This window comes from Mus caroli, chromosome 9, assembly GCF_900094665.2.
Source record: "Mus caroli chromosome 9, CAROLI_EIJ_v1.1, whole genome shotgun sequence".
Taxonomy (NCBI): Eukaryota; Metazoa; Chordata; class Mammalia; order Rodentia; family Muridae; genus Mus; species Mus caroli.
In genome coordinates this window covers 33,752,572-33,776,577 of record NC_034578.1, presented here as the reverse complement: position 1 = coordinate 33,776,577, position 24,006 = coordinate 33,752,572, and the positions used below count along the sequence as shown (strand labels likewise).

Here is a 24,006-nt window from a genome sequence, read left to right as displayed (position 1 = left end):
AACTGATAACTTATAAAAATAAAGCATTTGAATTAACAACGGTATTTAGGGAATCTCTGTGGAGACAACATAAAAGAGGCCATGACTTATGTAATAAATATACCATAGAAAAAAAAAAAAAAAAAAAAAAAAAAAACAGATCCCAAGAAACACACCAAAGAAATGTGGCAACCAGGTTATTCCCACCTCAGTCCTGAAGAGCAGCCACCAGGGAAGCTGAGGTAAACTAAAAAGTGATGTCCAGGGAAAGGCTTCTGACAGAGAGAAATGTGTCTGTCCAAAGAAACCACATTTCCTCAAGCCACTTCAAGAGCCCAGATGACACAGTGGTCTGGGGTTATTCTGGGCAAGAATGTGTGTACCATACTGAGTGACTTACTGATTAGATCAGTTAAGCCCCATTCCACTATTAGGATACCACTGTTTCCTTGCACCTTGGTTTCCTACACTGTCGTTGGGGTTATTGTTGTTGGATTGTTGAATTGGTTTGGGTTTTTGCTGGGTTATTGTTGTTGGGTTGTTGTGTTATTGTTGTTGATTTTTTAAAAAAAAGAATAGATGAGCAATATCTTGATTTGCTTTTGTATTTGTGTACATGTTTTCTCTTGAGTCCTCTCTATCCCCCCACCCCATCCCACCCCACCCCACCCACACACACACAGCAGTCCAAACAAAGGGCCAAAAGGATCATCAGGAAGCCCAGTTAGGATTGGCCTTGGGGAACAGGCTCTCCAGCTGAGTCCTTGCAGCCACTGCAAGGCACAGGAGGCAAGAATACATTGGCCTCCAGCCACAAAACCTGCATCTGCTTTGCCTTCCCTCCCACCCACCGCAGAGAATACAGCTGGCCTTCCAACCCACGGTACAAGAAAAGAGAAAGAATAAAGCAGCCAGGGTGCCCCACAGCATTTCACTGAAATATGCTGCCCCTAGAATCGCCTCTGACTTGACCACTGTGCCAGCTGCAGCCAACTGCATAACCACATGCAAATGAAATTGCTCTTGGGTCACTGTGGGAGCCACAGCCTGATGTGTCTCCTGGGTGGCAGCAACTCCAGCTGGTCAAGGTCTACATAGTCAGGACAGAGATTACACACGGTCTCAGGAAAATTCCATTGGAAATCCTGATCTGTCTTCAGGATCTTATCTGTAAGATTTCATGGAAAATAGATGGTGAAGAGAAACAAGCTGATGTGCTCACAGTGTACTCTGGCAGGGAAATTATTTTTCAGCAGTTAAGTACCTGTAAAAAGTCACCTCCTTTGAAATTCAGCTCTGCACTGAGCACGATGCATCGTATGTTGCTTCCATGGGAACGGTGGATGAAGCTGCTTTCATTCTCTCCACCCACACCAGCTTCCGTACTGCCTGGGAACACAAGCAGCTCATAGCAATGAGCCGCCAGCTTGGGGAGGGAGGATGGGAAACATGCCCCATCCCTAAGTGTGCCTGAGTACTGCCAGGGCAGTGGAGTCAGGGTGGTTGGCATTTTCCTGTATTGTTACCAGCATGTAACACTGGATCCAAAACATTAGCTGGAAGGCTTCCATCGTTTTTCACATTTGCCAGAACCAGAAAGCTGGGTGTTAACAAAAAGAGGGTGGGGGAAATTCCTGCTGTACCTGATGAGAATTGCGTCTGAAATTGGTCCCCTTTCCCCCAACAGCACTGTCTTTTTGATGGAAGCATTTCCTCTGGGATATTGGCAGCAAATTTAGGAATAAAGAGATTTCAGGAAGATTTTCATTTAAATGACACTTGGTTTCCCTGCTGATGAAAGGGAAGCCTTACTCCATCTGCTGAGATCAGATTTCATCTCATCAAACACCTCAGTGTAATTATTTCCCTACCAAGTATTTAAATGAGGATGTAAATGAATACCAAGGTATTTGAAGTCATTAGCACTGCCTGGGCTGAGGGAGAGCACCACAGTCTCCCAAGGGACCAGACCATTCCCCATCAAAGCAGCTGCGCACCAGTGTTCATTTTGTAACCTTTATACCACATTCTTGAATTAATGAAGACACGTCAAGAATCTATTTCCCTCTGAGAATGTTAGCATGGAGCCTGTAAGGGGCAAGCAAGGTGTGTGTGTGTGTGTGTGTGTGTGTGTAAACTGTAAACGTGTGTGCATGCCCACAATTATGGATGGACAGACATCTAGTTAGTAATTTAGTAATTAACATGGAAGAGTTTGGAGATTTTGTACCTTGTTTCAACACCGACTCAATCAGTTCTAAGGTTGAAGTAATAACTGTAAATAAGCCACCACGGCACTTCCAAAAGCCTGCCCTTGGCATATCGTTCCTTTCCCTCTCTTCCATATATCAATCTCTCCATATGTAAAATAAGAAAGAGGGGAGGGCCAAGTGGTTGAAAATTTGGGCTTCTTGTCTGATATTGGCCATCTTTTTCCTGAGCCTCACTAGAAATATCTGAGACCTACCCTGAGGTGGCAGATGAACATTTAGACTTTTCTCCATTTATAAACATCTCACTTGGTGTTATAAATAACACTCAGCTTTAAAATTCCATTTTACCCTAACAACAAGATGGGCATACAATCTGCCATTTCCTTCTTTGAATGTGAAGAGGGGTAGGTTATAGTGAGAATCTTACCTCCTCAAAATGGCACACGGAGGGAGGAAAGGAAAAAGAGACAAACACTGTGTTCATGTGCTTATGTGTGCTGGGAATTTGTACAGGGAAAGGAGCAAAAGCAAGGCGGCGGGGGGGGGGGTGTAATGCATTTTTCCTATCAAGAAATAAGGTTCTGTAAACTGTTAAAAGACTGGAAATGTGGCTTTTGGTACTATCAGCACCTAAAATACTGCCTTGCAAACTAAGTGCTTCATTTGAGAGAGAGAGAGAGAGGAAACACATATATTTCAGATGGAATCTCGCTTCTGTTCCCTTCCATCTCAGAGCTCTCAGCCCTGACTTAATTCAGAAGATGCTGAAGAAAAAATTCCAGGCAGAAAGAATGTGTTTACGCTTAGCAATCAAGCTCTGATTTAGCTTGACAGAAAATGGGAAGGGATCCTTGGCATAGCCTGTGATTGAGAAAGTTACTATATAGATATAAACAGATCTGGTCCATGCCTTTCTGTGGAAACACAGAAGTACAATTAAAGCATGAAGGAAAGCACTGCTTTCTCTAATGAGTTAACAGCAGTTCCTCTTCTGTACAAAGCCATGCTTTCTAGCATGCTAAAACCTCACATCCATGTCTAGTCAAACATGCCAACAAGGTCCAGGCCAAGTCTAGTTTAATAGGCATGTCAATTCAAAATACTTCCATATAGTTAACACAGGAAGTAAGAGTTCACAAAGTTAGAAAGATTTATATTACAGAAATTTGGATTTTCAAATTAGAAAAGTGGATAAAATGATATATAGATATAGATGTGTGTGTGTGTGTGAATTTTTTAAATGGCATTGTTTAATAATAGGTTTTCTTAAAGGGAATAATGAGACTACAAAGAATAAAAGCTATAGAAACAAAACAAGAAGGCTTAAAAATATAAAAGTACTCTAGTTTATACTTTCATAAATTATTTTTTATTATATGTGCATTGATGTTTTGCCTGCATGTATGTCTTTGGATCCCCTGGAACTGAAGTTACAGACAGGTGTGAGCTGCCATGTGGCTGTTGGGAATTGGACCTGGGTCCTCTGGAAGAACAGCCAGTGAATGATCTTAACCACGGAGCCATCTCTCCACCCTATCTAATTTATACCTTTATCAAAGACAGAAATGAAAGGAAACCATGGCTTGGTTGTTCAGATTCCTCAACCTCAAACTCAAATAGTTCTCAAAAACAGAGAAAAAGATAGTCAAAAAAGGCAAGCAAAGATAAATCAGCTTGGATGACAGAGCTAGGGATAGCAGTAACCTTTAACCTTTTTAGGGAGAAAACCTAGTATATAAGCACAATTAGTGCCAAACAATAGCTTCCTTAGATTGTGAAATCAAATTATTTAAAGTGCTCAGATTGGATGCTACACATGATAAGTTCTTAGTGAACAGAAGCAGCCTTTCTTCCTTGTTACTCCTTTTTCCTTCTCTTTCATTGTCATCAACACTGATTTAGCTGAGATGCTCCATTACCTGTGAAACAGTCATCTGCATGTTACTCTGCCCACTGCAAAGCCAGACATCTCCAAATAAGACATCATGGACTCTCAGGGTGAAATTCATTGTCCCCAAAGTCTGTTGCGCCATCACTTCAAAAGGTCCCCCAGGCTTCATAGGGTCCAGTACCACCATCCAGGTGTTGGAGGGTTCTGAAACAAAAACAGACTTCAAGGGGTTAATCAACCAACCACCTAAAGTAGACTTAAACACCAACTGCACCTCATTTGTGGCTAAGCTCAAGCTCTGTGACAAAGTGTATGCAACTCTATAAGGATTGGCCAAATTCCAGGGAAGGGGGTAGAGCTGTTGAGAACAGCAGCCTTTTTATCCCTAATCTGTACCAATCCCTTCTTATTTTTAACTAAGGCATTTACAAGAAAAATTAGTTACCCAGTTATAATCCTAAATTAGGAGAGACAAAAATACACATAGATTAAATTTCAAAGATAGTTAGTTGACAAGAAAAAAAAAACAGGAAACAGAAATTCTCATTACACCATCCAACTATCAATATTACCATAATCTAATCTTTTTGATTTACACAGCACCCTGAACTAACTTGCAATTATCCAATCGCATGTAAGCACAGATTCAGAAAATCATTTCTAATCTGAATCTTTCTTTTACTAAGGGTCACCCTTGCCATCTATCGCTACCTCCTTCCATGTTGCTAACAAGCATCAACACAGTCAGTGGCACTGGCTTCTCCCATCAGTGGAAAGGTGCATGGAGACAAATCAACAAGTAGCAGTTAGCATATAAATTGATCTCAGTGAAAAGGACATTTTAGCTGGCTCAACCAAATATTTCAGAGGGACATACAAGACTTGAGGTTCTGTGACGCCACTAAGAAATGAGAAGCCATGAAAGACCCTATTTTAGACATTCATAGCTTGCTTCCTAGAAACCACATCTCCCATTGCCCTTCTTCTCAGTCACTGGATCACTGCTGTCAATGTCATACACAGAGACTTAAGACAAAAAAAGAACCAGACAACGTGAAAACACTGGAGCAGTGAAACGGGAGCCTAGAAAAGGCAGAGAAAAACAGTTTAACACAAAAATGTCAAACATAATCTGGCTTATCTGTTGCCATCAGATCAATGTAAGTCCAAAGGGAAAGAATGAGGAGACCAGGAAATAGAGCATTGTAATGTTATTGCCCTAACCTATGAGAAGAAAGAATTATAGAAATACCATCTGAGTGCATACTCCATGCTGGACACTGTCCAAGGTTCCTCCCAGCCTGCAACAACTAAGCAGAAGCAGGAAATGTCCAGATGAGCCCTTGCAAATTAGTGAAAACTGAAGCCTTAAAGGTTGCCTGGAGTGGTGGAGGAAATGTCTAAATGTTTGGTCCTCTGAAGAGCGGTACTAGCAGAGCCTGGAGCTCTGCCTCCAGAAGGTCAGCTAAACCCAGGACCATGCACTCACGATTGCATTTCTCTGACCAATAAGCCAGGCATCAGCATATAAAATGCAAAATTCAACCTAAACCAGAAAAATCACTGTTTTGGAAACAGTGGGCAGCTAGTACAGATTGTGTGGCACAGGTGTGATGTGCTCCGTATGGCTCACACTTATGAACAGGCAGACGTTCCAATCTGTCCTAATACAGGCTTGCCAAGGTCTTTCCAGGCTTCCTGCACTGACACACCTTACTGAGGCTCCGTCCTTCTGCCAGCAGCACTGCTGATGTGTGCCGATGGGGTCAACTGCCAGAGAACCTAACACAGGACTAGTTCTTAGCCTCCGGTATTCATCTAGTGCATTCAGAGCTATTAATTGGGTATTTTCCCTTAGCTTTTTCAATACAAATGGCTAGTGACAAAAACTCTCCCTAGCACTTCCAAAAAGTGTGCACATCTATGGTGGTTTGAATAAGATTGGCCCCCAAAGGCTCATATATTTGAATGCTTAAGGAGAGGAATTAGGAGGTGTGGCCTTGTTGGAGTAGGTAGAGCCTTGGAGGAATTGTGTCATTGGGGTTGGACTTTTGGGGTCTCAGTGTTCAACAAGGCTCAAGTCTCTCTCTTCCTTCTGCCTACCAACCTAGAAGTAGACCTCTCGGTTCCTTCTCCAGCATCATGTCTGCCCATGTGCTACCATGCAGCCCGCCATGATGACAATGGACTAAACCTCTGAACTTGTATGCCAGCCCCAAGTAAATGTTTTTCTTTATAGAGTTGCCATGGTCATGTGATCTCTTCAAATAAAACCCTTTCTAAAACAATGTCCAGCAACAAAAAGACAGGAAAGAAAATTGGCAAAGCAGCGGCACCATTTCACTACAGCCAGAAAAATGAACGAGCTCCTGGTAGGGTCTAGAACCTCAGGAAAGCTGAACCTGGAAAATGAGTCTTTATTCCAACATCTTTCGTACCAGAGAAATTTGCCTTCAACTTCTCAAAAAGCTTCCTTCTTGGCTAGCTAGCCTACGGTCTTTTGGTTCCTAGCATTTTTCCACTCCCATTTAAGAAAAAGAAAAATATGCCCTGACACAATGCTGTAAAGCAGGAGAAACTTGCACTGCAGAGAATTCACTGATGGGCACATGAGCTCAAGAGATAACTCATACAAGCCCTGTGATGTCTTAGACCAAGGGCAAGGGTGGGATTGGAAAGTCAGAAGCCACCATGTTCCATGAGGAGCGTTAGTCTTTGGATAGTCAGTTCAGAACAGGGTGCGTGGTGATGAGCATGCCATGGGGCACTTAAGAGCTTTTAGAATGTTAGCCCATCAAGTCTACTAGGATGAGCTCAAATAGTAATTGTAAGCCCCAACCATAAAGCTCACCGTCACTGATTTCAGCAGCAGCCAATGGGCTTGCTGCTGGTTCTTGGCCTTCTGAGCCACAGCTGCTCTGGTCCTGCCTTATGAACGGTAGTCATTTGCTACCTGCTACCTCTTTGGCCAGTCCAGGACCAGGTTTCTCTAAGTTTTCATTTTCACTGTATTCAAACCTCTGTGTTCTTACATTTTTTTCATCTACCATCTAGGAAGATCAATCTCCTGTCGTCATTTTACCACTACTTAGCCTACAAACATTTTGCCAAGCATTTCATCAAGTAAATGACAAAAATGAACTCCAACCCTGGCCTACCCTGATAAGAAGGCCATGCTTCATGTTTTCACATGTAATAGCATGTCTGGTTGTTTGCCTCTGACAACTGATTTATATAGTACAGCAAAAGGCATACACAAAGAAAGAGCTGTCTGTCTCTCTTTTCTCTGTCTTCCCTGGTTAACTCAAGATGTAAACCACAATCACAAGGACAAAATAAAAATAATTTGTTCAGAGACATGATTAGTCATAAAGCACTTTCTTGCTTTTCTTCTTATTAATCAAATCAAATGTTATCTTTTTCAGGTTATTGTGATGAATATCAAGAAGGGGAGGGGGTACCCATGGCCTTTATCTTCCTAAAAAGAAAACCTAGGGCTCACAAGAAAAAGCTTTCTTCACTTCTCCACACAGAACCCTGACTTTTCATCAGCTAAAACATGATCCTGTGGCTTTCAAATGTGGCTTGAAGGTGAAGGATGCCTTAGTGCCTAAACCATCCCTTACCACCTACATTTATTTTATAGCTTACAGTTCAAATATACCACCACCAAACAAGAATGAAGTAAAAAGTAAATGCTTTATATGAGTAAAACTGCTTATGAAAATGATATAAGCCATAGCATGTTGTGGCAGATACACCTTAGGGTGGGTTCTAAAGTTACAGTCTTATATTATTTTTGCTCCTCTGGAACAAACAGAATCTGTAACTTGCATTCAATAGTTCTACATCAGAGGAGAGGGGAAATGTCCCTCTTGAGACTTGGTTATATTATATGGGGAGGAAGGAGTAAAGTCTACGGCATCTCAGTCAAAATGACTATCATTAAGAAAACAAATGGCATCCAGTACTGGTGAGGATGTAGGGAAGGGGAACCTTTATTTACTACCAATAGAAATATAAACCGACTAAACATCTATGAAAATTAATGTGCAGTTAGCCTGGTCTATAGAGCAAATTCCAGGACAGCCAGAGACACACAGACAAATCTTGTCTCAAAAATAACAGAGGATAAGTCAGGCAAGGGGTGGGGGAAGGGCAGGGGAGTGAATATGAGCAAAATACAATGATACATACGTGTGAAATATCAATAATTAAACCCATAATTTCATATGCTTTCAAAAGTAGACTGGGGATATAGCTTAGCAGACAGAGTACCTGGCTAGCATGTTTAATTCAGTCCCTAGCACTATGTAACCTGGGTGTGGTGGTTCATTCCTATGATCCCACTCTTTAGGGAATAGAAGTAGAAGAATCAGAACTTCAATGTAATTCTCAGCTACAAGAAAAACAAAAAAACAAAACAAAAAAAAAACTAGGCACTAAGCATAGGAAGTTTTAGAATTCTTCACATTCAGTGTATCTCACAGATCACAAAGAGAGGCTGGAGAGATGGCTCAGCTGTTAAGAGAACATGCTGCTCTTGTAGTAGACCTGAGTTTAGTTCCCAGCATCCACTCTTCTACGTCTTTATCCCTTCCTCAAAGAGACCACTTTATTCTCACCTTGAAACTTCATCCTCACAGCTACACTCCCAGGTCAAGGCCTCATCCTGTGTATCTGTGTATCATAAGAGCCTCCTAACAGCTCTATCAACCCTATCTGATGACTGCCAAACCCTATCAGTCTGCTCCTGTGCTTTTATTGCTTAAAGTCTACAGATCCAGGATTTAAATGCTTTAGCAGAGATAAACAAGCCGCCATACTGGCCCATCTCCTGTCACCTACCATCAGTCACCTAGCCCAGTGTCCCAGACCAACCTACCTCCACGGGATTTCTCCAGTGTTACTGATGTACCTGTGTCTATGTCCAGGACATTTTCTCTTTCAAAACTAGCCTTAAATTAAGTCCATTACTTTACTACCTCTCTCTCTCTCTCTCTCTCTCTCTCACACACACACACACACACACACACACACACACACACACACACAGAGAGTCCTTCTTTACTATTGCATATCTCAAAGAACTATGAGTGTTCTTTATTTTCCTGCCTCCTCCCCTAACCTTCAGGCTTCACTAAGGGAGAGGCTCCATCTGTTTTATTCATCACTTTATCATCAGTACCTAGCACAGTATCTAGCACACAGTAGGTACTCAATAAATATTTGAATGACTGAATAAGTAATAGTAGCAGTAGTGGTAACAATAATGGCCACTCAAGTTAATGTGACAAGCACTGTTCCAACTACTTTATATGCATTTACTCCTCATAATAATCCACTAAGAATTAGTACCACCCCCCCCAAAAAAAAAACAGTCACAGAGATATTTAATATATTCTTAAATTACATACCTAAAAATAACAGACAGAATCAGAACTCAGACAGTAAACTAAAAGTTCAAGTTCTTCACAAGATCACCAAATTGACTCTCTTTTTAAAACTGCTAGTAGGACTTATTTCAACGTGTGTGTGTGTGTGTGTGTGTGTGTGTGTGTCTATGTGCCCAGAGTAGCCAGAAGAGGGCATCAGATCCCCTGGAGCTGGAGGTTACACAGAGTTACCCTATGTGGGTGCTAGAACCAAACCGAGGTCCTCTGCAAGAGCAGCAAGAGCTCTTAACCTCTGAGCCACCCTCTCACCTCTAGACTGCCTGCCTCTCTTGCATGTATGGTTCATTCCAACTGTCATCTTCTGTGACAACTTTCCATAGCAACCAGACTGAGGTGGGTGTCTTCTCTAGCTCTTGGAAGTCCACAGATATTTTATGTGTTCATCCAACGACTACATAATTTGTTCTGTTCAATGAGCTCCTTGGTGAAGAGAACACTGAGCCTTGTTACCATTTGTGGTATCTTTAGTGTTTACCCACATAGTATCTCAAATAACTCTTATGGATGGATGGGTGGATGGATGAATGGATGAATGAATGGATGATGGATGGATGATGGATGGATGAACAGATGGATGGATGATGGATGGGTGGATAGATGATGGATTGACAACTTGAGGGGGAGCCATAAGCATTCATTTTCAGATAATCCAGCAGGTGGCAGAAGAGGACAATAACTGAACAGAGAATGGGCTGCCTTACCTTTCACACTGGTCACTTTCTTCATGATGGTTTCCTGACCTTGGCACAAGGTCACTGTCACTGTGGCCCCAGGTGTACCAAAGCCCCAGATCACAGCCCCTGAAGGCTCCTTCTGCAGCACCATGTAATTATCGATGTATGAAGCAAAGCGAAAACCAATACCTATAAATATCAACAAACACTTAGGAGAACATAATCAGGAGATTCAGCATCATGTGGATCTGGTAAAAGCAAGTAACATATAGTCCCTATACTAAAGAATATGAGTCTACTTAAGCCTTTTAATCTTCCAAAACCAGGTCCTGTTGCTCCAGATTAAATAAACAACATAATAAGAACAGTTTCCAACAATATGTATCACAGCAGAACATGACCATTAAGAGAAACTTAGAACCCAAGGTAACAACTAATGTACATGCTCTCCTTCCTTCCCCTTCACAGTTCTTGGCCAACCCTTGCTCTAAAACTTGGCTCTAGAATTTAACAATCCTCTCTCAAGTCACTAAAATGAACCTTCCATGCACCTCACAGATGGTGATAAGAAAAATAAGGCACTTCCTTCCCTAACCCTCCATCACTGTGCCCACTCCTAGTAGCTCATAGCTCCTCTAATGTTGCTGTGCCCATCTTTGGCTCCTCCTCTCCATCCTATCAATGCCAAACCCCTTCAAGTGTTTTCTCTTGAGGGTTGCTGTTGTTTATTTTGTTGCTGATGATGATGTCATTTTGTTGATTGGTTTTGTTTGTTGCTTTTTGTCTTTGATGACCTGGTATACCACACTTACGACTGTGAAAATGCTTCCTTTCCAGTAAGCTCAGATAAGTCAGGAGACAAAAATAAGACCGTGGAGAGACAGAAGGTTAAAAATCTCTGAGAAAAAGTCTTGTCACCATTTCACAAGCAAAGAAAAGAGGAGGCGCACTTGCATATTGGATTCTGTGCTAAGAATCACTAACAAGACTGAATAAGAATTCACTTTAACGAGATCTTTTCTATTTTTAACTCATAGCCTATATCGGAGTACTTTTTAAATAACAAGCATTGATCCAAATGATCCCAGTGAGCTCATAGAAATTTAAGTAGGAAAATCATAAAACTTACATCCCAATTTGTCTCAGCAGGGGAGAGTTTTTAAAAATCCTACAAAGAAAATATTTTACAAAATTAAGGGCTTTTTGGTTTGTTTTGCTTTGGTTGGTTTTTGGGTTTTTTGTTTTTAATAAAAGTGATAGACAGGGAAGAGAATTAGAATTAACAAAGCTGACATTTTCCTTGCTGAAAGCTACAAAAGATGGCAGGCCCCTTAGGCTATACTTAACAGGGCAGTCAAGCTAATGGGGGGTCCCCTCACAAGCTTGGTGGCCTATTAATACTGCTTTCTAAGTTACAGGCTAACCCTAAAAATCCTCACTTTTCTTTCTCACTCCGGAGCTAGTTCGATCAGGAAGCCTACATGGCAATCAAAGATTATCCAGAAAGCTTAACAAGCTCAAGACGCATGTACCATGAGCAAAATACTTTGGAACCACAACATCCCAGAATTGCATAAGCAGGATGGCAGCCTGCTGGGGAAACCGGGAGGCATATGTGTGGGAGGGCCCTGTCTTGGGTAGATACAGAACAAAAGCTGAAAAGTAAATGCATAAATAAGAGCTAAGCAGAGAGAGGACTTGAGTTAGAAGAACAGAGTGAAGAAAATATTCCTTCACTCTGCAAACAATGTTGCAGTCCATAGGATGGGGAATGCCTTTCCAAGCCGTCTGTGTTTGCCAACATTCATTTATAGAAGCTCTTTGTAAATGGATTTATGGTGAGAAAAAAAAACCTAGAGGTGGAAATTATCTTTATAATAAAAGTGTTAATTGTGTTACTACCGATCAAGAGATATAACCTAACCACATTACCCATCAAGGGACTAGTGCACAAATAGATTAGGCAATTTTGAATAATAATTATAACAGCTATGAATTCAACGAATATCTCTTTAATGATACCTAGTACTTTACACATTGAGAATGCAACACTGGAAGGAAAAATAATTCCAATAGTAGATAAAAATTCTCGCTGCCAAGGATCTTACAATCTACTAGGAGCTTACTCGTGTAACATAGTTCTTAAGATAAAGAAGACAGTAATGTCCTTGACAGGCCTCAGAAGGTAGTTTATGACAGAATGGGAATCAACATCATCTAATTCCAAAGGAATGGCAATTTCCTTTTTGCTGCAGTTACATTGTGAGGATAATGCAAAGAAAAATTACATACCCTATCCTGATAAACCTCACATTCTAAGCGGAAAAGACAGAGACACGTACTGGGGAACTGAACAATGAACAAAAGAATGGCACCCGCCAAGGACCAGGGAGATATCCAAACACAGAGATTTTTAAGGTGTTGGATTTTTCCCTTCATTTTGGGACTTGAAGTGGGAAACAAGAATGAGTGCTATGGGGAAGACACCATCATAAGTAGACTAACAAAACATTTTAGGATAACAGTTACTTCTGCTGGGAATGCAGCAAACATACTAAGGAGGACTTTATGGGCCGTCTCAATAAAAATCCACAGTGTTATAGTTATCCAACTGGGTAGTGAATGTATAGGTCCTTCCATTGTTAAATGTAACTTTTTATTACCTTCAAAACATGAACAAAAGGGGAGTGTTAAAGGAAAGATGTTAAATCTGGGGCAGAAAATGAACGAATACCGTCAAGGTAATCAAGGTCACCTAATATGACCCAAAGGAAATTAAACAGTGGTATTAAATTTGACAGTCCTTAAAAGAAAAACTAAGAAAATAGTAGCTCTGCTGCCTTTACCTTCTCCCCACCTCCTATGATGGGTCCCCAAAATGATGGGGAATGACCAGTACAGGGTACTAGCTTTGAAACTGAAAGCCCACACTGACAGGCTGCTGTCTGTCTGGTGCCTGATTAGAAAACAATCATGCCATTTCTTCCCACTTTAACCTTCATTTTATTTGCTGTGGTAATGGGACCCCAAATTCCTAGCTCTCCAGCCAAGAGCTTTATCACTAAGCTATATTCTCATCCCCCCCCCCCAAATTTCATTTATTGACAGTCTATGGATGAGGTCCACACTTTCAGTGATACAAAGAAAAGAAGTGTGGGTGGATCCAGCATTAACCATTTACTTTAAGTGAATAGATTCCTATCTTTTGATATCTCCATGGAGAGGGCAATGTCCAGCTCAGGTTAGTCAGATGACAAGCTCTGACCTGCACAATGGCCAGTGTGAAATAGCTCCCTCCCCAGTGTGATGAGTCTTACCCCTCCACTAATATCTCTTAGGCTGTATCAAAATTCAGAGCTGAACCTTAAATTATTCTGAGCTAGTGAGGGGGTTGTATTTCTTAGCCCTAATAACCACTTAAAAACTAGTAAAATTTAATTCCCTCAAGGCACCCATCCCGACAGAAGCCCTCCCCAAGGGCACTACTGAGGGGGCAGGTGTTGAAGTATTTTGGATGACTCAGACACCTGTTTCCAAATATTATCTAACTAGCTTCGCCCCCTTCTCTTTGAGCTCTCCTCAAGGCTTCGGTCTGGGGACACTGGAGCCTGTTCCAATGGGTAAACCGAAGTCTCTGCCTCCTATGCTGCAAATGAGGTACCCTGCATGAAAAAGGCAGTAGATGGGCCCTGCAGTACCTTGAGCCAGGACTAGGTGTGAAAAGTCCAGTTCTGACTCAAACCAGACCTTTAAAGGGGACGCATGCCATGATCCTGCAGAAGATCTGAAAGGCAAGGGTCCGGCACAGCTGTGACACCTCACCTGCACTTCTGCTGACTCGCGCGATTATGAGCAGCACTATCCCAAACACAGGCCCCGGGGAAACCATGTTTGTGAAGATCCTGATTAACCCGCCGAATTCAGGAAGAGCCCTTAGGCGGGGGCGGGGACAGGGCAGAGGCGTGGTCTTGCGTAGTGGGCGGGGCCTGGGAGGGTCTACCTATCGGGCCCCACCCTCAAGCCTTCAGTACGCGAAACCACCAGCGGCGCGGCGCGGCGCAGGGCGCTCCTCTCCCGGCCTCCGTAGTTTAAAAAAAAAAAAAGAAAAAAGAAAAAAAAAAACGGTTACCCAGCAACGAGATAAAACACTGGAACCATCCGCACCAGCTTGAAGAGAAAGAAGAGGTGAGGCAGTTTCCCCCACTCCCTCTCCAATGTGGAGGCTTCGCCTTTTTCCTTCGTGCCGTAGTCTCTCCGCATCTCCAACACTCCCGCAACTCCTGGACCAGATAGAGAGCCTGGCAAGCCCTTTCTCGGAGAATCTGGAACGCTAGGTCTTTGGCATCCCGCCCACGGTTTGACCTGCTTCCCCTCGACCGCCTGTCCTCCCCCGCCCGGTTCAGGGCTTTACACAGCTCTCAAGATTCGATATCTAATCTCCTGTTTGTGCCCAAAAGAGAGAAAGGGAAGAGACTCTACAGGCCTTGTTAAACCTCTAGTCCTCCAGCTTCGACCCCAACCAGCGCCACCTTTGTGCTTCTTGGGGGAGGCAGTGGGAGCCCAGGCCCGAAGCTCTCTTTTCTCAATAATCAAATCCTATGGCAGCCACCTTTAAGACAGTCCTCGAATAATAAGATAAAAGAAGGCCTGAGAAAACCAGAAAATAAGATTCCCCAAACATCAAGAGCTGACTCCCAAATACACGACCTCCTCTTTCTCAATCCCTCATCAGAACGCAGAGGCACTTGAGAACATGCTTCAAAAGTTGAGGCTGAAAAACAAGTGAAACTATTCAACAAATTATAATAATTTCTAGAACGACTAGGTTTTTGTTTGCTTGCTTGCTATTTGTTTGATTTTTGGGTTTTTGAGGCAGGGTTTCTCTATTTAGCCCCTGGCTGTCCTGAAACTCATCCTGTAGACAAGGCTGACCTTGAACTCACAAAGATCCACCTTCCCTTGCCTCCCAAAGTACTGCACTTTAAACAGTTTCTTCTCAGCAATGTAAAGGGGATTGATTATACCAGCTTCTCAGCAATCATTGTCTCTTCAATACTGTGGGTTGCAAAATCTACCCTCACCTCTTAAGGACAGAAAAACAAAGTGCTTAATATCTAGTGAAAACCGTGGTTCTCTAACTTTGAAAATATGTATTTGTCCAACTTAATGGATCTGGATTTATGATACTATAATTCACCAAGCATAGTGTTTATCCACCAGGCTGGCTCTAATCCCCGCACTTGGGAGACAGAGGCAGGTAGATCTCTGAGTTAGAGGGCAGCCTGGTCTACATAGTTACAGAACAGCCAGAGCTATGTAGAGAGACTCTGTCTCACAAAACAAACAAACACAAACAAAATAGTTCAGTGGTAGAATTCAAAACTCTAGGAGAAAAGGATAGACGTGGTGGGGTGAATTTGGTGTTCATTTATTTAGTATGTGCATGTCTATGGGCACAGCCTCCATGATGTCGTCTGCCTATGGAAGTCGGAGAACACTGTGAGAGTCAGTTCACTTCTGCCACAATAGGGTTTGCATGGATTTAATTCAGATCTACTGAGATAGAGAGAGCACCAGGACCTAGATTGTGTGACTTTTTTTCTTTTTAAAGTCCAAAATATGGTATGTGTGTTTGAGAAATGATTTGAGTCGTGATAGTGAGTTGGTTTGTGGAATTATATAATTTAAATTATATAATTTATATATTTATATATTATTTAATGTTATTAAATTATTATTATTAAATATTATTTAATAATATTTATATATTATTTAATGTGGTTTGTGATTATATAATTTAAATTAGGCACTTTTTACTGAATCTTTAGGTACCATATAGGCAATTCTTTCCGAGGAGATGTCGATTCCTTTCTCCAACACCCACTACCGAATTCCACAAGGATTTGGAAATCTTCTTGAAGGGCTGACACGGGAGATTCTGAGGGAGCAACCGGACAATATACCAGCTTTTGCCGCAGCGTATTTTGAGAACCTTCTAGAGAAAAGAGAGAGTAAGCTCTTTAAAAAAAAAAATAGGAATTTTAAAATAAACTAAGCATTTCATTATGGTAAAACTTAAGATTGAGGAATATACATGTCTTCAGCCTGTGGCCACCATGTACGTGCAAACACATATCTAGCACTACACACACACACACACACACACACACACATACACACACACGAACCCACACACATGGGAGCATGAAAACATACACACATACAAAAGAAAAACATTAAAAACCATGGTCATTGTGCAGAAAGCCTTTATAAGGCCAGTGTTGCAACTACAGCTCTTACTGTTTGCAACAGGCTGTGACAGTTCAGTCCCCGGCCATTCTCACTGTATTTCTCACAGATGCAGTATGGAAGGAGGTAGACCTATTCTCATGCATCCCTGCTAGCTGACTGCCTGTTCTTCCTGAGAGGATAATTTGCAGTTTTCTTTAAATTTTGGTTCTTCTCATTTGAAAGTATCATAAGTGTTATAAAAATAATTCAGCACTCCCTAGATTAAATAAACTGGGTTTCGCTGGGGTATATGAAACTGTTCTTCAGCGAAGGCACAGAAACAAACTGCTTTGGCAAGTGAATTGCCAGCTGGGAAGGTAATTTACATTCTATGTGCTTTCCAGGTCCCATCCTGCACAGAGACTAAGGTTCATGCTAGCAGTGACTTTGATTTTAAGCCAAAGTGAAGTCCCTATACTTCCTTTGTACAATGTACAGATCCTAGCCTTGAGGATTCATGAATATGAGGATCTGGCTCAGAGGTCAAAGGGGGAAAGAACAATTATCATGTTTGTGCTGAAAACCTACTCTTGCCTGGAACAATCATGGTATATAAGGTTTGTTACCATTACTTTAGGCAAAGTAGACTGGAAATACCCCTAAGCAAACAGATGTTCCTTCATAAATCATTTTACAGAGAGAGGAAACCCAGAACACGGGTAGAATAACTCACACACACTGAACAGCTCCACCCCCTGTCCCTTGTGATCCTGCCTTTGAAGAACTCAAAATTTCCACCAGTTTCCTGACTCCTGATGGCCTGTTTCATATCCAGTCAGGGTGAATGTTTGCTGCACAATCTACAATATTAGTAGGGGAAAGCTATTAAGATATATTGTCTGATTAAAAGTAATGTTTGTATGAACATGAATTTGGTTATTGTAACATTGACTTTTACAAATTCATGCAGTAAAAATCTTTAGTCATTTATTTAATTTTAGAACTCAGGAACATACTATTAAAAAAATATTTGAGTCATTGTTACCAGGTCACAGTAATAAAAACAATTGATGACTAATGGTCTTAGAATACTAGTTCTCTGATAAACAAGTGGCTAAAACCATTAAAAAAAAAAAAAACAACCACACCCACTTCCACTTACGTCAACTAAAGGTGAATTACCAACTGATACAGTATAAAAACTTAACCTTCACAAGTATAATCAAAATAAATGAGTGTGGACTTCTAAACCAACAATGTCCAGTCTCCCACATGGCAAGAATTTCCTTGCCACCGTTTTTCATGGGTGGCTAGCAGTCTTCATTTTTGTGACAGGAAACCTGTGAATATACAGTATAAGTGGTGGCTCAAGTCATTAGGAGAAAATGGACTTCTTAAATAGTATTGAGATCAAAATAAGAAAACAAAATTGTATCAATTCTTTATATCATAGCCCCAGATAAGTAATAAGTTGATTCCCGATTTAAATACTAAAAAAGAAACCATATAAATGCTGGGAGATACTTCATCCCTTAAGAAAAACATCTTGCTTGCCAAGTTGCTTCAAACTCAAATGCAACATGGTTGATGGAACAGATTGATGGAACTGACAGCGTAAGAAGTCAGCTTGTGTGTGACAAAGCAGCATGAAGAAAACAAAATAACAAACAGAGAAAAATGCTTGCAGTTCACATCCCAGGAGCCCAGTGAGTTAATAAGCCTAATAAATAGCTTGTAAAAATCATGTGTTTAACGCATTTATGTCAAGAGATAACAGTTCATACAAAAATAAACACAGATATCTCTTAACATGAAAAGCTATCCCAACTATCCCATAATAACAATTCCAATCAAAATTGCACAAAATTGGGCATATAGAGATGGCTTAGGGGATAAGAGCACTTCTGCTCTTCCAGAAGACCCAAGCTCAGATAGCAGCAGCCACCTGGGCAGCTTTACAACTGCCTGTAACTACAGTTCCAGGGGATCTGATTTCTTGTTTCCATTGGCACACACACAAATACAGTAATGAAAAACAGAAGAAACTACACTCAACTACCAACAACTACTATGTATTCTCAGAAAGCCAAAAGTTTATCAGTATGATTTGTAGATTAGGCTAAGACAAATAAGCCCTCATACTCATTCCTACTAGAGGTGGAATGTGCATCCACAGGAAAGGAATTCTGTAGTATCTTGTCGTCAAACGTATCTAACTGTAAGCCAAGAAGCTCCTCCTCTAGACATTCCATTATACTGTCATTCATTAAAACAACCCAAATATACATATTAGGTGGTTTTTTTTTTTTTAATTTTTGCACTGGCCCAAACAACAAAGCAAATCAGTCTTTAACCCATACCTCTAAAATTGTAAGCCAAATTATACCTTTCCTCTTTTAACTTGTTTATCTGAGGTATTTGTAAGAGTGGTGAAAGCTGACTAATATGCAGGGTTACTCTGGAAACTTTGTAACTGTATATAAAAGAATAAATCAAGTAAGTATGCTAGTGTTGGGAATAAATTGGGGGTGGAAAAATAATTTTAATAAGTTGCTAAGTATTTGTGAGCTCATAATGCTAAAACCAGACACATAGAATTCTTCATTGTCAGGTCATCCTAAGAAAGTGCTGGGAGACACCTGGTTATTTTGAAAGCTGGTAAAGGAATCAAATCTTTGACCTTGGTTTCATTTAAGAGCCATGTTTCAGGGTAATCAAACAGTTGACTGTTTTCTTTATCATGTCTACCCCAAAATTCCTACTGATTAATTTAATTTAGAACATTACCATTTTATACCCCTAAATAAGTTAAAGAACAATTATCAGTCCATAAAATAGAGCAGGATATGATTTGTCTTCTGAGAAGATCAAGTAGCACTACCAACCAAGTATTCTTGCCAAAACAAGGAAACCTAAATCATATGAAACCTGCAGCCCCAGCTACCAGTGTACAGGGAATTCAAGGGCAAATGACCCTGGAACGATCTCCTGTGGACACAGTCAGGAATATCTGCCCTGGAAAATTCCAAAGGAAAACTGGCCCAATTTCATCAACAAATAAACTGCACAGAAAAATACAGTGGTGGTGGATTTTCCACTAAATATTATTTTAAAAACATAACATAAGGCATTGTGTGTCCATTTTGAGGCTCTGATGTGACCAAGATAAGTAGACAAAAGCTAAATTTGAGATAGTTGGCTAGATACAGGATGATGGTGGTAAGGAATTGTTAGTGTCGTCTTACATGTGATAATGGTACATGCTTATTTTGTAAAGTTAGATATTTAAGTGTCTGTAGATTTTGTGTATGCAGATAATATGTAGATTAATACAATGTTTGGGGGTGGCTTGAAAATCATCAGAAAATATATAGATAAAATGATAAACAGCAAGTTGATAATTGTAGTCTCTATACATGTGCATGTGGGACTTGTTTAAGCATCTTACTTTTGGAGTTGGTAATTTTTCATGGTGGAAAGTTAAAGAAAACTATCTTTGGATAGAAATATTACTTGTCTATATGAACTGTTTATATAATGTGTCTCTTTTAAAAACTCTCCCTTCTTTTGCACTTTTCCAAACTTCCCGAGCCCTTAGTATAAATTTTATATACTTTTTTACATTTGCCAGTGCACATTTATGTCCATTTATTTAAAATACTGACATTTGTTCTGTGTCTTCCACTTTCTTATGAGTTTTATGAACACAGAAGTTATGAAGGTGTTTGGTGCTTTTGTAAATAAAACTAAGGGCTCATTCAGTGTTAGACTGATCATCATATTTTAATAATTACTTATGTCTACAGCACTAGGCTATTCAGTGTCAGCAAGATTTTCAACTGTCAGTAAAGAACCTCTGATTTGAAACAAGAAACTTGTGTTTCTGCATTGTTCTTGGTTCACTTTAATGAACACAAAATAAGCATAAAATTATTTTTGTTATTTAGAAACCAGCTTTGATCCAGCAGAATGGGGGGCTAAGGTAGAGGACCGCTTCTATAACAACCACGCATTCAAGGTATAGTTTTATGAACTTACCAGATTTAGCTATATTTTTCTATCTATAAAAGAAATTGTTATGGTCTCCCCAAGTTTTGAGAAGTGTGTCAAGCATTAAATAACTTATTAAAATTTTTTATGATGAGAAATACTCTTCTAAAATATCTGAATTGAGTACCAATACTTAGCATTAATTTAAAAATGACAGCAGGAGAAAGGACTTGGTCATCACACAATTAGTCCCATCTCTTATTCTTTAAACTTGAGTATCACAAGTCATAAATTACATCTTACAAAATAGAACGCTATTAGTCCAATTTTTTTCATTTGCATGTTACAAAAAGACTAATTCAAATAGAAGATAATGATAGTTTTTTTCTTCAAAGTTAATCTCTTTAGTAACTGAACCCATTTTTATTATTAATAGTATTCTCAAAGATAGCCTTTCTTTTTTTTTATTTATTTATTTATTCATTATATGTAAGTACACTGTAGCTGTCTTCAGACACTCCAGAAGAGGGCGCCAGATCTCGTTACGGATGGTTGTGAGCCACCATGTGGTTGCTGGGATTTGAACTCTGGACCTTCGGAAGAGCATTCGGGTGCTCTTACCCACTGAGCCATCTCACCAGCCCCAAAGATAGCCTTTCTTAACCAAACTTGCCGAGTTGAGTTGAAGGCACGTATTACATGTAGAAAGTCGGTGTCTTGCTTTCACATCTCATAGGACTCTGGGTTTGTGTCATCCTTGGCAGTCAGTACATTATCTGTTCTGTGTTTGAGATGAGGAAGATTAGTTGAGACAGCTTATGTGGGGTCAACATCATTGGCATCAACTGGAAAACTGATAAAATTAATTCTCACACTAGACCCCCATATATCCAAATTAAAGCTTATATTTTAGCAGAATTCCCCATAGTAACTGAAGATACTTTTAAATTTTTCTTAAAATTAAAAAAAAAAAAGCAACAACAATAAAAAGCTGGGCTCAATGGCCTGGCTCTGTAATCCCAGCTCCTGCAGAGTCTGAGGCAAGAGGATCACCTGGCCCCAAAGGCTCAGTGCCAACACGAGTAGCAGTAAAACATATCTAAAAATAACAAAGATAATAATCACTATATAGACAAGGAGCACACGACTTTAATCCCAGCACTCAGGAGCCAGCAGCAGGCAGATCTCTGAGTTCTAAGCCAGCCTGATCTACAGAGTGAGTTCCAGGACAGCCAGGGTTACACAGAGAAACCCTGTCTTGGAAAACTAAAAGAAAAAAAAAAAAGAAAAGAAAGAAAGAAAGCATTCTGTCCTTGTGTTACATAGAAAATTCAGAGTGTTTGTTTTACATTTGGTTTCCAGGGTTTTATCTTATTCATTTCCATATGCTCAGATTTCTATTTTATGTGTTAAAGACTCTTCCTGAAGGCAGTGAACTAGCAGTGTCTCTGTTTGGTGGAAGACTGTACTAGCCATGTCAGAACTGACTGAGCTGGCTCCTCCTTTATACATATCCTTCTCCAAAAGGGAAACTTGCTTTCCTGATTTAATACAGTATTGTACCTTAATTGCATAAAGCAGTAATTGACATTTCCATGCATTTATATAAGGTACTTTGATCTTCATCCCCATTACTCTCTCCTCCCCAAATTCCTTTCTCTTCTGTAACAGTGACTTAGTTTTGAAACTATAATTGTCATTAAAAAGTCACCTTGGCTTCATACTATGGAATACAACAACTTTTATTGCCATTGTAGAAACTATCAACACTTTTTTAAAACTGTCATCAAGATTTGTTACCAAACTTTATCAGCTATTAGTGTGGGGCAGTGGTTTATCCCTTGTTTTTATTCACTTCCTTTTTTCCAAGACAAATTCTTGTTAGAAGACAAGAAACTTCCAGTTTCCCTTAAGCAGCATGGTTCAAGAGTTAGCCACTTTCAAAACAATGCCCATGTGACCCTTTGGTCTCATTCTAGGAACAAGAACAAGTTGAGAAATGTGAACAAGAAATAGCTAAGTCATCTGGAAGAGAAGAAACACCAGTTACTCCCTTCGTATGTAGTATTTTTTCATTTACTTTTGTATTCCTACACATAGTAGCATCACTAACCTTAAAGGTGTGCATAAAATATATATCAACATAAGAGTTATATTATTGAAATTAGAATTTTTCTTATAGATAATTAATTATATGTTAATCAGTGATAAACTGGAAGATTTTTTCAAAAACTCATTCTTCCTTTAAAGATCTAGATCAGAAAATCTTTCTATGGGAAGAGGCAGACAGATGAACTTGGATGCTCCTCTCATCTCTTAGATTAATATTCCATTTGGGGAACTTCTCCACCACACAAAGGCACAGGCTGGAGATAACTAAAGGAAAAATAATTACATACCACCAAATAAAATGGCTTTACCCAGTATGGCTTGCTCATGTTCCGTGAAAGGTCTTCTATAGAAATGCTTGCCTGTCTTGATATTCTACATCAAAGCCACCCAGAAAGAGAGAAGTCCACCCTCAAAGATACTACCTATCTCTATGCAGTGGTGTGCGAAGGCTATCACTTGGAGATAATTGTGCACAATGCAACATCATTTTGATAACCTAACGTCAGCCACATGAGAGTATTGAGACTAAGGTAACACTATAAGCCAGAGCTTTTGTGGTATGTTGCTTTATTCTGTTACTTCTCTGTAGAGACAGTTCAACATTTACTAATATAGCACATTATGTTAAAACAAACAAATACAACACATGATTGCCTGTATTATTTGTAGTCGAAACTAAGAAAGACTGGTCTTTGTGTAAAAGAATTCATTCTGTACAATATCACATTTCAAACCTTTGAGTTCCTTTTCAGGTCCTAGTATCTCAGTTAGCAACATTTGATACTGAAAATGAACATGCCCCTCAAGGAGAACTGTACTTCCCACCCACTGAGACATACTCTTTCTTACATTATTTAGTTATTCTAGAATAGTATCGACACAATCCACTTACTGCTGGCATCATATTTAATAGGAATTCAAGAATATGAGTTTGTGTTAAGGTCTCATTGATTTTTAATTTAAGAGTAATTCACTTGATTGGAAAATCATCTCAAAGAATTTTATGCCAGTGTATTTGTATTTACAAGTTAAGGAGCTAAATGTATCTCACTGTTTGTAATGAAGGGGATCGAACAGCTCAAAGGTCCATCAATAGGTGACTGAGTGACTAAATCACTGGAGAGTGACATCAGTGCAATGAAGCACAATGGTCCTGTCCCTCCCATTCAAACTGAGCAAAATAACCCACAAAGGAATAGCACAGAAAAGAGTGCATAGATTTGTTGTTCCAGGGAAAGTAGTTGAAGAGCATTGTGATTAGCATGGTCTTGTTTTAAAATGAAAAACATGTCTTCATGTAAATGTACTCATATGGAGAGAAAATTTGGAAGGATCCATAAACATACATAAATATACACACACACAACTACAATTAATGACTACTTCTTAGGAAGATTTGGGAAAACGAAAATATTTCAACTTTTCAAAACACGTGATGACTTGGGAATTCTTTTTTTTTT

General features: G+C 39.9%; 2 protein-coding genes across 4 annotated transcripts in view; one reads left to right on the top strand and one right to left on the bottom strand.

The window, feature by feature from the left end:
- Siae (sialic acid acetylesterase) overlaps positions 1-24,006 on the bottom strand; it is a 93,556-nt gene that overhangs the window by 21,190 nt on the left and 48,360 nt on the right. Inside the window, exons 1-3 of one of the 2 annotated variants that reach the window (XM_021171650.2) lie at positions 14,036-14,165; positions 10,241-10,402; positions 4,112-4,287 (exon numbers count right to left, since the gene is read on the bottom strand). In XM_021171650.2, the coding sequence (XP_021027309.1) occupies positions 4,112-4,287; positions 10,241-10,402; positions 14,036-14,102 (405 nt within the window). In that variant the 5' untranslated portion in view covers positions 14,103-14,165. Of the gene's footprint in view, positions 1-4,111; positions 4,288-10,240; positions 10,403-14,035; positions 14,166-24,006 lie in introns of those variants that run through there. The other variant, XM_029481501.1, reaches the window with a different exon arrangement.
- The window catches only part of Spa17 (sperm autoantigenic protein 17), a 10,957-nt gene continuing 1,192 nt past the window's right edge, over positions 14,242-24,006 (top strand). The window contains exons 1-4 of one of the 2 annotated variants that reach the window (XM_021172850.1): positions 14,242-14,398; positions 16,042-16,224; positions 20,392-20,462; positions 22,414-22,491. In XM_021172850.1, coding sequence (XP_021028509.1) covers positions 16,071-16,224; positions 20,392-20,462; positions 22,414-22,491 — 303 coding nt within the window. In that variant the 5' untranslated portion in view covers positions 14,242-14,398; positions 16,042-16,070. Of the gene's footprint in view, positions 14,399-14,526; positions 14,548-16,041; positions 16,225-20,391; positions 20,463-22,413; positions 22,492-24,006 lie in introns of those variants that run through there. The other variant, XM_021172851.2, reaches the window with a different exon arrangement.